General features: G+C 42.1%; 1 protein-coding gene across 6 annotated transcripts in view; it reads right to left on the reverse strand.

Annotated features, from left to right (window-relative positions):
- DOCK1 (dedicator of cytokinesis 1) overlaps positions 1 to 15,935 on the reverse strand; it is a 645,511-nt gene that overhangs the window by 545,797 nt on the left and 83,779 nt on the right. For all 6 annotated transcript variants that reach the window (XM_053305327.1, XM_053305329.1, XM_053305326.1 and 3 more), the window contains exons 5-8: positions 15,811 to 15,907; positions 13,352 to 13,500; positions 10,350 to 10,485; positions 3,695 to 3,852 (exon numbers count right to left, since the gene is read on the reverse strand). In XM_053305327.1, the coding sequence (XP_053161302.1) occupies positions 3,695 to 3,852; positions 10,350 to 10,485; positions 13,352 to 13,500; positions 15,811 to 15,907 (540 nt within the window). The remainder of the gene's footprint in view (positions 1 to 3,694; positions 3,853 to 10,349; positions 10,486 to 13,351; positions 13,501 to 15,810; positions 15,908 to 15,935) is intronic.

Raw genomic sequence — 15,935 nt, forward strand, 5'->3', positions numbered from 1 at the left:
GTAGGAGAGGCGGTTCTGTAGGTAAACAGGCGCCAAGCCCTGCAAGGCTCTGAAGGTAAGAACCAGGACTTTGAATTGAATTCGGAAGCGAATGGGTAACCAGTGCAGCGACTGCAGGAGAGGTGTTACCCTATCATATCTTTTAGCACCCATAAGTGAGCAAGCCGCTGTATTCTGGAACCACTGAAGCTTCCTGATCATCTTCAAAGGCAGTAATCTAAGCGAGAGATGACAAGGGCATGAGTCACTGTTGTTAGTGCCTGCCAATCAAGATAAGGGCGTAATTGGCAAACCAGATGAAGCTGGGCAAATGCACTTCTAGCCACAGCCTCTACCTGTTGTTCAAGCAGGAGGTGCGAGTCCAAAAGAACCCCCAAGTCACAGACAAGTTCCGATGGGGGCAGCGCCACCCCATCCAAAAAAAGGGTTGGATCCAACTGTTGGCCGGTATGAGAGCTGAATATGAGCAGCTCATTCTTAGTGGGGTTTAGTCTGAGCTTATTTTGAATCATCCAGATCTTAGCTTCCAGACATCGAGCAAGCACAGAATCAGCATCCCTAGCATGGTCTGGGATGGCAATATACAGCTGAGTATCATCAGTGTATTGATGGAATCTCACCCCAAACCGGGAAACGACCTCACCCAGCGGCTTCATATAGATTTTTAAAAGGATAGGGGCAAGAACTGAACACTGGGAACTCCATAAAAGAGTGGCCATGGGTCAGAGCATCTGTCCTCAATGCATACCGGCTGGACACGCCCGCTAAGGTAAGAACTGAACCACTGTAGGACAGTGCCCCCAATACCCAACCCACGCAGGCAGTCAAGAAGGATGGCATGATCGATAGTGTCAAAAGTCACTGAGAGATCTAAAAGGACCAAGAGAGGGACACTACCCTCATCAAGGTCCCGAAGAAGTTCATCTACCAGAGCGACCAGTCCTATCTCCGTGCTATGCCGACGCCTGAAACCTGACTGATAAGAATTAAGGTAATTGGTTTCCTCCAAAAACCTCTCGAGCTGGACACATACAACCTTCTCCGACACCTTCACTAAAAAAGGGAGGTTGGAGATTGGCCTATAGTTGTCAAAGACCTCAGGGTCCAGGAAGGGTTTCTTCAAGTGAGGACGAACTACCGCCTCTTTAAGGGCTGCTGGCACAAAACCCTTACGTAACGAGGAGTTAACCAACTCCCACAGCCAAGAATTTACATTCCCACTGGCTACCCTAACCATCCAAGAAGGGCAAAGGTCCAAGCAACATGTTGCAGCACCCATACCCAAAAGATCTGTATCCATATCCTCAACAAACTCAAAGGTGTCCCATGTAACATCACAGAGCGAAGTCTCCTCTATCTGATCAGATCCAGTAGAGGTGGAATCCAGCTCTAGTCAAAGGCAGGTGACTTTATCAGCAAAGAATCAAGCAAATTGATCACAACAGCCAGATGGAACAATATCACTTTTTATTTCCCTTGCTTTCCAAGCAAGCTTCATGCAATCAACAGCTCAAGAGTACCTCTAAAGAGACTTTGGATGACTCAATGGAAGTAAAAGTTATTAACTCTTTTGGCTCACTCCCTAAGAAAGAACAGGTGGATATAATTTCTAGGTTGGATAGCCTTAAAGAGCATCTTATCTTTACGAACTACTGCTGAACCGCTGGTGACTCTCATATCACCCAGGATGATGACCCAAGATGGGAATGGCATAGGACATTTCTGGGGTCAACATGTGATGGAGAGAAGATATCTGAAGTCCCAACAGTGCACAGATCTCCTTTGAACAGGAAACACTGTATACGCAGGAATTTCAGAGCAATGTGATAGATAAGCCTATTCACACAGAAAGGTTGGGCGATATAGTCCAGGAAATTAAGGAGAGATAAGACAATATTGCACAAGCTCTGCTCAAGCCCTCAATCCACTCTGATGTAAATCTATTGAATGAAATTGATAAATCTCCATCTACTGAGGCCACACAGGTTGACCAATCTCAGAAGTGCAAGGTTTCCCACCATCCTGATGACAGGATCCCCGGATGTATGCAGATGGGCCCCCAAACAGTTCAAGCTTACCTGGCTGAGGTGTTGCCTGTCACTGAGGAATGTCTAGCAACTGGAGAGTGAATGACACTTAATCACCTCCATGAGAATGTTCCACCAAACTCCGATTGACAATATTTCTGTCAGCATAATTCCCAGATTGCACTCCTCTCATGGAACATTGCTGGCTGGCTAGCTAAGAGTTTGGATATTACATTCATTAATGATATTTCCAAATTAGATGTTATTTTGCTTCAGGAGACTTGGCTTTGGAGGATGTGGAGCTAAACAGCTATGTTTCTTTTCCTCTCAAAGTCTTGCCAAGCACAAAGGATAGGTGATCAAGAGATGGTTTGGGGGTGTTTATTTCCCCTAAACTTAGAGCTTCTATCCTCAGATTGGATCCTCTGGCTCACCTTGTAACTTCTGTGACTGTTAATTTTTGATCAGCTAGTATTGTGATTATAAAAGTTGATTTTCCTCCTCAACAGCTACAGTAAAAGGTTAAAGCAATCTGGTTACATTTAGAAGAGTTTATTGGTAAGTTAACATTATTGCATCTGGAAGCTTTTGTCATCTTGGCAGGTATACTTTAATGCATGGATAGGTCAGGATGGCAGGGCCTCTTATTCATATTTTCAAGATTCCCCCCCACCCCGAAAGAATGGAGACCCATCCGTTACATATTAGGCATTCTAGAGATAATGGGTGTGATTACACTGGGCTTTGCCTTATGAAAATGGTTAACAGACCTGATCTTGCTATAATCATAATTTATACTTTTAATTGTTCCTTCTATAGTGCCTTTGTTTTATCAGTGCCTTATTAAATAGCCTTTGTTTTTTCTGTCCTCAAAACCATCTGTAGTGTTGGTTGCTATTATTTCCATTTGAAGGGAGGGAGGGAGGGAGGGAGGAAGGAAGGAAGGAAGGAAGGAAGGAAGGAATATATTATCCTCACTGATCAAAAACACACACTGCACCAATACCACCATGTTAAGGATTGAAGAGGGGGCAATTCCAAACTGACAGGAATGCAAAAATTGTTTTGTTTGGATTTGTGTTTCATGGAGCAAATATATGTTAGTGAGAGGGAGGGGAGCAGGATTTTGAGTTTATATTCAGTCCCTTTGGCATTGCATTTTTAGCCTACCTTCCAAAGGGCAGAAGGCATATGAGATCAGTGTGTGTGCACGCACACGCATGTGTGCAAACGCGCATCCATGTATCCCTCTAATAACTTTTGCATTTACATCTGAAACAAACCAAATTCACTGCACAGGAGATGGAGTGATCAGTCCTAGGGGACTGATCGACCATATTTTTTCCAGATGGCAGCCAAATTATAGGCAACATTTCTTTGTAACTCGTGCTGACAATCGGATATAAACCAAGTTCATGGCATGCGAGTGAGGTGCCTAGTAAGTGTCACCATGTGAAAAGCAACAGAAAGTAGGTCCCATTAGCTCTATTTATTACTATTAATTTACATTTTCTTTTTAATAAACTGCACAACCCTAAGCAACAAGGATCGCCCCCCACCCACTATTTTTTTAAAAGTGTAAACACGTATTCATATGACAGTCCCATATCCTTTGGAATTAGGCAAACTCTGAATTAAGCAAACAAAACATCCCATAAAGCACCAACCTGATAAACTTGGATTCCAATGGATCATACAAAGACATAAGGACTTCAGCATCTTCTCCAATCTTGCAGACAACATTTTTTAGGTTTACAAATAAAGCAAATGAAGGTGTTGCAGCAAACTTGGCTTGCCTGCTAATGTCAAGATTCTGTTTCTGAGACTAAAATAGGAGAAAAGTGGGGGGAAGCTACTGAATATTCTGCAGTAACTACAATCTTATTTGACTTCAGCAATTAAAATATTTACATAAAAACTTGCAAATACTTATGGACTAGGTTCATGCACAATAGTTCACCAATCTGATCTTACATTGTCTAATCACTCTCAGCCCATTCATCCCTCCTGCCTCACAGCAGCCATCTCACAGATAAAGAAGTTAGGTATATTTAAAAGAAGCCAGGATCAAAGACCTTGTGCTACAGAGGAGGCTGCAGAGCGGACCTTCCTGTTGATTTACAGCCAAGACAGCATTTCAAGATGGAACATAAGAAGTTACCTTATAACCTTTATATATTTTATTTATGGAATAGCCTCCCTAGTGAGGCTCGCCTGGTGCCATCACTTTGTTCTTTTAGATGCCAGGTGAAGACCTTTCTGTTCACTCTGGCTTTTTAAAATTGATTTTTTAAAAAGTGTTAAGATATTTTGTAGTGTATTTTATGTTGTGATTTGTTTGCTTGTTTTTTATTGGATGTTTTTTAATGTTGTGTTGTGAACCACCCAGAGAACAGTTTGTTATGGGGCAGCTAACAAATGAAGTTTGTTTTGATTGATAAACAGACAGACAGATATTCTTTACAACTCAGACCAAGGTTTCGGATAGGGGTCTTTCCCAGTCCTATCTGGAGATGCCAAGGATTGAACCTAGAACCTTCAGCAAGGAAAGCAGATTCTCTGGCACTGAGCTACAGCTCCCCTGCAAAGAGCTGTGCAGATACACACCCTGCATTTTCTGTCTACAAAGAGTAGTGTAGTTCTATCTGAATGGTGACTTCCTCATCTAAAGATCTGGGAGAAAAAGTCAAGAAAGCTGTTGCCTCTTTTCTATTTGCTTGAGGCAAATGCACTGGCCAATGTGATAAGACAAGTGCAATTGTGCAGCTTCTGCATAAATCCCTAAGCAAAATAAGCTATTATCTATGACTGAGAATTTTAGACATCACAGAGTTAAATAAAAGCAATTCATGGCTTTTTGTGTTGAGATATAACACAAAGCCAAGATTAAACCTTAGCTTGGCATAAGGTCTTTGAGCCTCAGGAGCCTCACTCCATCTCCTCCCTTTCATGAACTGGAAGAATTCTATTTCCAGTTGTAGTTATAAAAAGTCAGGACTTAATCCAGATAAGACAGAAGTGCTCTGGGTCGGTAAAATTGTCTGAGCAATGAGGTAAATTTGGTCTTGGATGGGGTCCACATTCTCCATGAAACACAAAATTTCAGGGGACGCTTCTGTACCAGATGCTGTCCCCAGAGGTACAGGTGGCAACAGTGTGCAGGAGTACAGCTATGGCTGGCACGCCAGCTGTAACCCTATTTGGAGAAGTTAGACCTGACTTCAGTCACTCATGCTTTGGTGACATCCAGATTGGACTACTGCAATGTGCTCTACGTGAGGATGCCCTTGAAAACTGTTTGGAAGATTCAGCTGGTCCATAATGCTGCTGCAAGGATGCTCATGAGCACAAGTTCTTCACGAGTATTATAGCCATGCTGCAGCAGCTCCAGTGGTTACCAGCCTGCTTCCAGGCTAGATTCAAGGTGCTGGTTTTGACTTTTAAAGCCCTACACAGTTGGGGCCAGTGTATCCGTTGGACTTCATTCGCTAATATGAAACTGCCATAGCCTTCTAGTCAGCATCCCAGACCTTGCTCATGGCCCCGCCCACTAACAGAGATCCCATTGGTGGGAACTAAAGACAGGCCTTTTCAGTTGTAGTCCCTTGACTTCCCTCCCTGAAGAAGTCCGGCATGTTACCTCCCGTAAAGTTTTTAAGAAATTGCTGAAGAACCAACTTTTTAGAGAGATGCTTTGACATTTAGCTGTAACTATATCAGATGAGTGTTTAAACTTTTAACCTTTTAATATTTTAACTTTTAATGTTTTAACTTTTAATTTTAAATTTTTGTTTTAATTGAGATTTCTTTTTAGTTTGTTTCTATTTTATTTTTATAGGGTATTGTTTTTACTGACTTTGTTAGCTGCCTGAACAGTAGTGTACAGGAGGGATGGAGTATAAATATTTTAAATAACTTAATAGGTCTGGTTGTGTTATCCAAACTAACCTGATATATTCTAGCTTGAAATTCAAACCTTAGATTCAGCTCTAGATTTAATCCAAGCACTGTGGTTAGAATAAATAATGGTCCATTCAATGACATGATTGATCCTGGCTTCTTTCTAATCAGTTTGTAGTAGTATTATCTAATCTGCACAAGGGAAGGGTAAGAGGAGGTTCACACATCTGAGACATCATGCCAGGCTAAGGTTTAACCCTGACTTTGCATGGAGTCTGAACTCTCCCATATCCTTTCAAGACTCTAGAAAGGGGTAAAACACCTCAACCAGCAGTGGGGAAATGCTTGACTAACAAGCAGAAGGTTGATAGTTCGAATCCCTGCTGGTACTATATCAGGCAGCAGAGATATGGGAAGATGATGAAAGGCATCATCTCATACTGCGCGGGAGGAGGCAATGGTAAACCCCTCCTGTATTCTACCAAAGAAAACCACAGGGCTCTGTGGGCGCCAGGAGACGAAACTGATTTGACAACACACTTTACCTTTAGAAAAAATAAACAATGAGCAACATCCAGATTAGTTAGTCATGACTAACTTGATGACTAACTTAAGTCCCATTAATTTCAATGGGAGTTAGTCATGGCTGATTTAGTCTGGATGTTGCCTATCTATTAGAAAATTTAATCTTGACAACACTTTATAGCCTGAACGAAATGAGCCAGTGATTATTTTACTTGCCCATTCAATTCTTATTGCCATGAATACATTTCATAATATAAATTATATTATAAAGATCTCTCCCTCTGCTGCCAGAAGCCCTACAGCAGAGGGAGAGACCACCTGCTTCCCAGATAGCCCCCAGGGTGAGAGGCTGGTGTTGGCTGTCTGTTGCTGCTGCTATTGAATGCCTGCCTGCAGGAGAGGAAGAGACCACCTGCCAGTTCCTGCTTGACCTGTAGAACTGCGGCCTCTGGCTATGTCTACTCTGTGCAGTCCCTGCTTACCATCTGACTAGAGTGGCCATCTCTGGACCTATAAAAGGACGCTGCTTGTGGTGGTGGGCCAGCCACTGGAACGACCACTCCTTTGGAGGGACAGCGTGGGCAAAGGCCAGGTTTCCTGGCCCAAGAATTCACATGGTGGGTATTTACTGTAACAGTGTGGCTTCTTTTTAAATTAATACTGTTTTATAATGTGTCTGGGCTTATCTGAAGATAGGGAGACAGGAGGCGTATCCACTGATTATGGGGCGGCAATTCTGGTGGTGGTGATGAACAAAAGAAGTAATGTTGGGAGGTCAGCGGGCCATTACAGGGGAAGGGGAATTGGAAATCTAACAGCTGTTTCCCCTTCCAGGTTTCCTGCCAGCTGTTTGACCTTGGGGACCAACACTAACCAACCTTGGAACCTCACCTTGCTCCTTTGTAATTCCAGGTCGGTCCAGAACAAGTCAGAAAACATCCATGATCTGTTTCAGAATGAATGTACCAACCTGGTGTGTGTCACAGAGACCAGGTTGGGGGAGGATAGTGGCCCGGTCTGATCCCAACTTATGCCCTCCAGGTTACTTTGTTGAGGAGTGGGTGAGGGACCATGGGCAGAGAAGTGGGGTGGCTGTGTTCTATAAGACTAACATCTACCTTACCAGTATCCTTGTTGAAGTGTCAGATCATATCGAATGTGTGTACTTAAGTTTGGGGACCAGGGCTAGAATGGGACTTCTGTTGGTGTACCGATCACCCCGCTGCTCAACAAAGTCCCAAACTGAGCTGATGAACTTGGTCTCGGGCTTGGTGTTGAAGTCTCCCAGACGTCAATGTTCATTTCGGGACAAATTTGTCTGGGGCAGCTCAGGAGTTCATAGTGGCCATGACAACCATGGGCCCATCTAAAGTGTTCTCGGGACTGACACGCGTTGCTGGTTATATGCTTGCTTTGGTCTTTCACTCCTGATCAGGGTGGTGTTCCGTGGGTAGGGACTCCTGTGATTTCCCCATTGCCATCGATGGACCACCAACTGCTTAAGGTTGGACTCACAATCACTTCCCAACTTCGCAGGGGTGAGGGACCTATCAGGGTGGTCCACCCGAGAAGGATATTGGATCTAACAGAATTCCAAGAAGACTTGGAGGAATTTAGTGTTGGCTCTGCCAGCTATCCTATTGATGCCCTGGTGGAGAACTGGAACAGCAAACTGGTGCAGTAGACATAATCTCTCTCTGACCCACTAGAAAACTGTCCCCTTGGTATACAGAAGAACTATGGGGGATGAAGCAGCAAGGTAGACGACTAGAGGGCAAGTGGAGGAAGACTGCAACATAGAGCACATTTGAAGATCTATGTTCAGGCAATACGTGCAGCAAGGAAATGATTCTTTTCTGCCCATATTTCATTCTCAAGTTCACGTCAAGCGGAGTTGTTCAGGAGTTGAGAGGGCTAGTAAGTGCTCCTCCTCCCTTAAACCAGAATCTGTAATCATCGATTAACCACTGAGGCGTGTTTAATGAATTCTTTGTGGGGGAAATCTCTCGTATTTGGGCTGATTGTTTTCACAATTACTGCAGTGTCTGATGTGGAGGTGTCCAGCAACTCCTCTTGTGTGGTTAGGTTGGATCAGTTCCAGTTTGTGACTCCTGAGGATGTGGACAAGCTGATTGGAATGGTGCAGCCTACCACCTGTTCTCTTGACCCTTGCCCAGTATGGCTTATATTATCTGGTTGTTGTAGAAGGCCTGGTAGAGATTATAAACGTTTCTCTGAAGGAAGGCAGGATGCCTCCTTGTCTTAAGGAGACAATTATTAGGCCGCTTTTGAAGAAGCCTGCCTTGGAACCCTCAGAGTTAAGCAACTATAGGCCTGTCTCCAACCTTCCGTCGCTGGACAAGGTAACTGAGAGGGTGGTGGCCTCCTAGCTCCAGTCTTGGATGAAACTGATTATCTTGACCCTTTTCAGACTGGCTGGGCGGGCTCTGCAATTTCCTTGGTCGGCCTGATGGATGATCTCCAATTGGGAATGGACAGTGGAAGTGTGACTCTGTAGGTCCTTTTGGACCTCTCAGCAGCTTTTGATACTATCAACCATATTATCCTTCTGGAGCATCTGAGCGGGTTGGGAGTGGAAGGCACTGCCTTGCGGTGGTTCCGCTCCTACCTCTCAGGCAGGTTCCAGATGGTGTCCCTTGAAGACTGTTATTCATCAAAATCTGAACTTTTGTATGGTATCCCTCCGGGCTCCGTATTGTCTCCAATGCTGTTTAACATCTACATGAAACCGCTGGCAGAGATCATCAGGAGATACAGGGTGCTATCAGTATGTTGATGAGACCCAAATCTATTTCTCCATGTCAACATAATTGGGAGAGAGCATAACCTCCCTAAATGCCTGCCTGAAGGTGGTAATGGGCTGGATGAGGGATAACAAACTGAGGGTGAATCCAGATAAGACGGAGGTACTCATTGTGTGGGGTCGAAACTCGGGAAATGAGTTTGATCTGCCTGTTATGGATGGGGTCACACTTCCCTGGAAGGAACAAGTACGGAGTCTGAGGGTGCTTCTGGATCCAAGCCTCTCCCTAGTGTCCCAGGTTGAGGCAGTGGCCAGAGGTGCCTTCTATCAGCTTCGGCTGATATACCAGTTGCGTCCGTTTCTTGAGATAAACAACCTCAGAACAGTGGTACATATGCTGGTAACTACCAGACTGGATTACTGCAATGCACTCTATGTGGGGCTGCCCTTGTATGTAGTCTGGAAACTACAGGTGGTCCAGAATGTGGCAGCCAGGTTGATCTCTGGGTCATCTTGGAGAGACCATATTACTCCCATACTGAAAGAGCTACACGGGCTGCTGATATATTTCCAGGCAAAATACAAGGCCTTGTTTATAACCTATAAAGCCATAAATGGCTTAGGCCCTGGGTATTTAAGAGAGTGTCTTCTTTGTCATGAACCCAACTGCCCACTGAGATCATCAGGAGAGGACTGTCTGCAGTTATCACCGGCTTGTCTGGTGGCTACTTGGAGACAGGACTTTTCTGTTGCTGCCCCAAAGCTTTTGAATGTGCTCCCTGCTGAAGTAAGAGCCTCCCCATCGCTGACAATTTTTAAAAGGTCTTTATAGACACATCTGTTCACCCAGGCTTTTAATTAAATATTTTTAAAATAATTTTAACATTGTTTTAAAATTTTGTTTTAAAATTTTTAAATTGTTGTAACATTTTTACTTTCTGTTATTTATTTATATTGTTTTAACTAATGTTCTAACTTTTCTATTGTCATTTATTTTGTTTTGTTGTAAACTGCCCAGGGACGTAAGTTTTTGGCAGTATAAAATATGTTAGTTGAATGAATGAATGAATGAATGAATGAATAAAATAAAATACAATAAAGTAGGAGAAAATATATACTATTTTATCTCTTACTTTTTCTTCCAAGAGTCTTTCTTCCACTTGCTTGGAAGCTATTTCATGAGCTCTGAAAAGACTGATGGTGCTTGTTTGTTCTGGATCCAAGATATTACCATCTTCATCCCTTACGACTAGGTCCAAATCAAGAATTCTGTATGAAGCAGGGGACACATAATACCAGATCATGGTAAATATAACATCTACTCAGCCCAGAAAATCTTCAAGCAAAACCCCCCTGCTTCAAACCTATATATTAATATAACTCAGCTTGGGGGGGGGGGGTGCATGTCAATCAATAGCGTGTTCCTATGTGCCTGAACTAGAAAGGATAAGGTGGGTGGTATGATCCACTCCTCTCTAACTGTCTTAAAATCCTCTTGAATTCTGGAGTCAAGCTGTGCAAGCAATCTGGAGAGTTCCTATTTAATCTAAGAACAGAACACAACAATTTTTATAAGCAGAGTGTAAATTCAAATCACCTTTCCTCCATATCCTGACAGTGTACCTATTGGTAACGACCAAACAGCATTCAGGCAAAGAAGCAGCTGTCTCTGAAATACTGACAGCACAGGGTGAGAGAAAGGATTAAGGAACTACAATACCAAAGTGTTGTAGATAACCTGCCTTTCATAAACTACCACTAGAGGATACACCACTCAACCAAAATTAGGCTGAATTCCTATCAGCTGTTGCTGTCTGAAGACAGTATTCCTCGTGCCTAGCCAAAGAGAAGCAAAACCCCTAACTGCATTATGGTACACAGCAGGAGAAACCTTGGGATAATAGGAGTTAAATGTGGAAAAGGTTTAAGCCATGCAGTCATCTTACTGCTTTTGAAAAAAACACAGGACTTACAGCCCTCTGCGATCTCCAGCCTACAAAAATGCAAATTGAGCAGAGTTGTACAACAAACAAAACCTCTAAAACAATGGTTTGTTACCCTTAAAACAATAGTGGTCTATTTCAACAAGACTCTTGATTTTCCATCATATGTGCTTAAACTCTTCATAATATTATCACTACATACAATCAATGAGGTGAAAGATTTTATTGAATATCATTATTTGTTAGACGTTTCCTTAATCATTTAAGGATCTCTTCAAAAGCCAGTCAGTACTGCTCTTTTTAAACTTTCAAGCCCGATGCCAGCTATTTTGTATTTGTTTTTGTTTCAGCAAAATGAAACTAAAATGCTATTTTTAAAATAGTTTCAAATGCAAAAGGAGGGGAAACAATCTGTTTTGTGAAGACCACATGGTAATTGGAGACATGACTAGTAATGATTATGCCTAGCAATTTCTGATCCAAAATTGTCATTTTCGTTTCATTTTTTTAAAAAGACGTTATGTATACAGCTATATTGAAAATTGCTCAAAGTGAGATCCAAACCCAGTTCTCTTTCCAGTTCTTCAGACAATGTTATCATTTAATTAGTTCATCAAAACAATAATGAATAAAGACACAGTACAAGTTGTTCCATAATGTCTGTGCATTTAGCATCTGGAGGTTTTTCAAAATACCTTTCACACCAGGTCCTTAGCCAGATGGCAAAATAAAGTAGCCAACAACTAATATCAACAACATCTGGTTAATGGTATGGGGTAGAAGTGCCCATATCTTGGACTAGAAATGTTCTATGTCATAACAGTTCAAGGGCATCATTCTCCATCCACACCCCCGCAAGCCATTTCTGTTGATAGGAGGATATAAAAGGCAAGCACTATTTAGCAGGAGACAATAATGCTATAAGCCCCAATGACGCCTAAAGGTCTGAAAACATCTTTTTTTGAAATTTAAGCTAATAAACAAAAAGGCATGAAAAATCTGTTTATATTTTCCCATGATTTCAATAACTGTATAACTATGGTTTTTCAAGTATTCAGACTACAATATTACAATAGTTTCCAAAGCAATGGGCCTTGAGTAAATGCTTTCATCATCAGCTTGTCTGCCAAGGAACTCCTGCACATCTGCCAGAGAATCCAAACAAGTTGCAGAGGATTCTGGAACATTTTCTACAACACAGTGTTAATGTAGAGCAGTGTCAAAACCTGTTGAGGCTTCACTGCTGACCTGCATGAACTGAGATGATCACTTAGAACACACTCCAAACTCTTGTCTTGCACAGACAGGAAGATTTACAATCTCATATAGTATAAGATCTAATATAGTATTGGAGTGGGGAGAATGGAAGCTTGCTGACTTTAAAATGCCATCATTGCACTTAAACTCTGAAAATACTGGCTCTACATATTTGGAACAGAAGCTTGTCAGCACTGATTGACTAGCACCAATGAAGATTCAACTCCCAGACCCAGAACAGTTGTGCAGCTTTTTTCAAATTTGGGGCAGGGAAAGTAAAAATAAAATAAAATAAAATAAAATAAAATAAAATATAATAATAATAATAATAATAATAATAATAATAATAATAATAATAAGGCAATGAAGGTATGTTTAAATGAATAAGCAAAAATATAGTGTGTGTGCACACGCACATACACACACACACACACACACACACACACGGCAACCTGCCTGAAAAACTCAAGAAAGGGCGTGACTATAGTAGCCAACTTTTAAGAAGTCATTAAGGACTTACCTTTTCACCCAAGCTTTTTAATTTAATTGTGGTTTTTAAAGTTTTTACTTTTGTGTTTTGGCTTATTTTTATATTGTTGTAAGCCACCCAGAGATGGAAGTTTGGGGAGGCATACAAATTTAATAAATAAATTAATAATGACCAATGACTAAACCAGCATTTGATTTGCTGGCTTGCAAGACTGTCCTTTCAACAGTGAAACAGAAAAGGAGTCAGGATTATACTGCAGGCAATGTATCAACTCCTATTATTGTATTATATCTGCCTTCACCTTCAGTATTTCAGTATCTTAGGGCGAAACAGGACTATGTAATGGCCAACTAATAATGCAGCCCTGATGTACACACAAACTACAAAAAACGACATACAAAAAAGAAAAGAAAAAACTGCACATTTCAAACTAGATATCACAAACCTGTTTCCATAATCAATCTTGGCAGTGACTTTCTTTTTTAGTTCCTTGAGCTCATCCTGAGGTAGGGTTCCAGACAAAATTTGTGATCGCCATTCAATAAGATCATATATCATGTGTCTCACACTGTGGAACATTTCTCGGTTATCTTGCTGTAACAGAAGAAAACACTCAAAAGGAACTCTTCTACTGCTAATCTCCATCTCTTTACCAGATAACTGGCATTAGATGCAAGAAACCCAGGTTCAAACCTCCCATCAATTATCAAGCACACTGATAATTGGTATTGGAAGTCACCATCTCTCCATCCAGTAGGGATGTGCACAAAGTGCAATTCAACGCGTGATTCACAACATATTGCCTGTGCCTTAAAAATGGAAGAAGGCAGGTGCATATCTGCTCCTCCACCACCCGCCACCACTTCCTGAATCAGAGGTATTCCTCCCAGCTATCTAAATGTGCTGGTAGCACCCTCCCCCAGCTGCACCTACATGACCCCGGCACGCACATGGCCTCCGCAAATGCGCAACAGCCATGTGCAATCTGGTGTTGTGCAGAGGCAGCTGGGGGAAAGCATCGCCATGTGCATGCCGGCATTGTACAGAGGCAGCTGGGGGAGAGTGCTGCAGATTCAAGGTGGCAGTGATTGGTGGGGTAGAAGGTATGTACTTGCTCGCCTCTGTTTTAAAAAGGTACAGGCGATATGTTACGAATCATGCTTCATTTTATTTATTTATTTATTTATCTATCACATTTGTACACTGCCCCAAACTTTCGTCTCTGGGTGGTTAACGACTGCATAAAACAAATTAAAATATATACAAAAACTTAAAACTATTTAAAAATTTTAAAATCATCCACAAATTAAAACCTTAAGATTTTGCAATTCATGCACATCCCTACCATCTAATCCAAGGGTTCTCAAGCTGGGGGTCTCTAGAATTACAACTCCCACTATTCCCAGCCACAATAAATTGTAGCTGGGGCTGATGAAAGTTGTAGTTCAGCAACAACTGGAGGCCGCAGGTTGGGAACCACTGGTTTAATCTATTTCATAACTTGTTGAGAGGTAAAATACTGCTGGGGTGTTGTTTTTTTGTTGCTCTTCAGATTCTAGACCAATAAAGAAGTTAACTGCCCCATGCTGATTTCCATAAGTGTAATTAGTTTCAATTTACAGTATGATCTTGAGAAAATAATCAGGAATAAAAGCACAGAGGATATATAACATCATCAATTGAAATTTTCCTAAAAGCAGTTTGTTCACTCTTACTAGCTTCAGTTGGTGATAATTGCTACAAGGAGCTGGAGTGTGTTCAGTAGAAGCAGAGTCAGTGGGATCAAAGTTATTATAAACCTTAACCGTGATCCAAACATCCTCACAATCTGCAGCAAGATAAATATATGCAGCTGTGTACAAATACATGGGTGCACCAAACAGCATCATCACTATGAACGTTGTCTAGGGATGTGCACAGAACTGGTTTTGTGAGCTCCTGGGAGGGCCGAGGTGGGGAGTTGCTTTAGAAATGATGTGCCAGCCATGTGCGTGGCGATGCTGAATGGGGTTGCAAGGAGTAACGCAGCAGTCCTGTACCCACACTTTTTGGGAGAGTGCCGGCAGGGGAAAGGTGGCGGGGCAGGGAAGGGCAGGTAGGAGGCACTCTCCATGCCCCTAAAAGTAACCCCCTGGCCTCCAAACCGGCTCAAATGCTGGCACTTTGAACCAGTTTGGCGCTCCAGAAAAGGTGCACTGAACTGGTTCTGTGCACATCCCTAACCTTGACAGCACTAGCCACTGTTTGGCAGGGAGAAGGCCCTGAATATAGTCTACCAGTGCCAACTAGCAAAAGGAAAAAAGCTTATACAGCCTCTGTTCCTAATTCAGGAATCCAGCAATAAATGCATGTGCAATACCTGACACAGAAGATCTACGCAGAGAAACCTGCCTTTGTTGGATCTGGATGCTCTGATTTTATATAACTGCTGCAATAAAATTCAGGCTTTGAACATATTTGCAAAGGAGCGTTTAAAAGATGAAGAGCTTTTAGACATCCTCTGGCATGTCGGAGAACAAACCAATAAACAACATTAAATTGAGAATAGTAGATATTTCCAAAGTTAAGACTAAGTTTCCCATAGAACAGCAACTGAACCTTTTTGTCCCTATACAAGCATATGAAGTTTGCCTTATACTGTTAAAGTATTGGTCCATGGTCCATCTAATTTTCTCTAAATGGCAGGAGCTCTCCAAGATTCAAGCAGAGATAAAGCCCTGCTGCTAAAGATTCTTGCAACTGGAGACTAAACCCAGAAGCTTTAAAATGCAAAATACATGCACTTTGGTCTCTTAGCCTTTGGTGTCTCCTTAACAGGTACCTTTAGCATTACTGATCTGTCGATGGAGCTATATTCCTTTCAAGGACTAAAACGCTGCCTCTTAGGAAATCTTCTATACTTACCACATAGAGCTGCCGCCATATTGTAGACCATTCCCGTAGTGTTGTGGTAACCTCTTGAATGAGTGGTAGCTCGCTGGGTATAACAGTTTCATGTTGTCTATAAAATTTGGAAGTATCAAATAATT

The sequence above is a fragment of the Hemicordylus capensis genome, chromosome 3, assembly GCF_027244095.1.
Source record: "Hemicordylus capensis ecotype Gifberg chromosome 3, rHemCap1.1.pri, whole genome shotgun sequence".
Lineage (NCBI taxonomy): Eukaryota > Metazoa > Chordata > Lepidosauria > Squamata > Cordylidae > Hemicordylus > Hemicordylus capensis.